This window comes from Colobus angolensis, unplaced genomic scaffold (assembly GCF_000951035.1).
Source record: "Colobus angolensis palliatus isolate OR3802 unplaced genomic scaffold, Cang.pa_1.0 Scaffold18, whole genome shotgun sequence".
NCBI lineage: Eukaryota > Metazoa > Chordata > Mammalia > Primates > Cercopithecidae > Colobus > Colobus angolensis.
In genome coordinates this window covers 2,974,532-2,975,356 of record NW_012114932.1, presented here as the reverse complement: position 1 = coordinate 2,975,356, position 825 = coordinate 2,974,532, and the positions used below count along the sequence as shown (strand labels likewise).

Sequence of the window (825 nt, the reverse complement as noted above, 5' to 3'; positions counted from 1 at the left end):
AAAAAAAAAAAAAAGAGTGCAATGAGCCATGATCGTGCCACTGCAAACCAAGCTACAGACTGGGAGAAAATATTTATAAACCATATCTTCAACAGAGGACTAGAAAATATAAGGAACCCTCTCAACTCAACAGTAAAATCACAGTCTAATTAGAAAATGGGCAAACGTGAAGACATCTAACTAAAGAAGATATACAGATGACAAATAACACATGAAAAGATATTCATCATTAAACATCAGGGAAATGCAAATTAAAACCACAATAAAATATCACTACACATCTATCAGAATGGCTCCAGTTGAAAATAGAGACAACACCAGGTATTGGTGAGAATGCAGAGAAACCAGATCATTCATGCATTGCTGGTGGGAATATAAAATGATAAAGCCACTCTCAAAAGCAGTTTGGCAGTTTCTTTTAAAAAACTAAACATGTGGAGTAGTCCAGGTTGAAAGTGGCGGCAGTTGGTGTGTCCTGGGTTTCTTGGCTGCTGGGTCGGTCCGGCCCACAGCTGGGGTGGCCTATGTCAAGTGGCGCCAATGGCGAAGAGGGATCAGCTCGCATGTGGAAGACCCTCACCTTCTTCGTCGCGCTCCCTGGTGTGGCAGTCAGCATGCTGAATGTGTACCTGAAGTCACACCACGGAGAGCACGAGAGACCCGAGTTCATCGCCTACCCTCATCTCCGCATCAGGACCAAGCCGTTTCCCTGGGGAGATGGTAACCATACTCTATTCCATAACCCTCATGTGAATCCACTTCCAACTGGCTACGAAGATGAATAAAGAGAATCTGGACCACTACCTGGGCACCAGGGACCACAGC

At 44.7% G+C, this 825-nt stretch overlaps 2 protein-coding genes across 2 annotated transcripts in view; one reads left to right on the top strand and one right to left on the bottom strand.

Annotated features, from left to right (window-relative positions):
* The window catches only part of LOC105509712 (chromosome unknown open reading frame, human C3orf84), a 19,949-nt gene that overhangs the window by 9,180 nt on the left and 9,944 nt on the right, over nt 1-825 (bottom strand). The window lies entirely within an intron of this gene.
* LOC105509711 (cytochrome c oxidase subunit 6A1, mitochondrial) lies at nt 448-819 on the top strand. Its single transcript, XM_011939101.1, has one exon. The coding sequence runs from the start codon at nt 525-527 to the stop codon at nt 783-785; it is 261 nt and encodes an 86-aa protein (XP_011794491.1). The 5' UTR covers nt 448-524; the 3' UTR covers nt 786-819.

Bases quoted from the DNA above. Each gene is read 5' to 3' on its own strand.
- LOC105509711 (XM_011939101.1), top strand. From the start codon at position 525: ATGTCAAGTGGCGCCAATGGCGAAGAGGGATCAGCTCGCATGTGGAAG.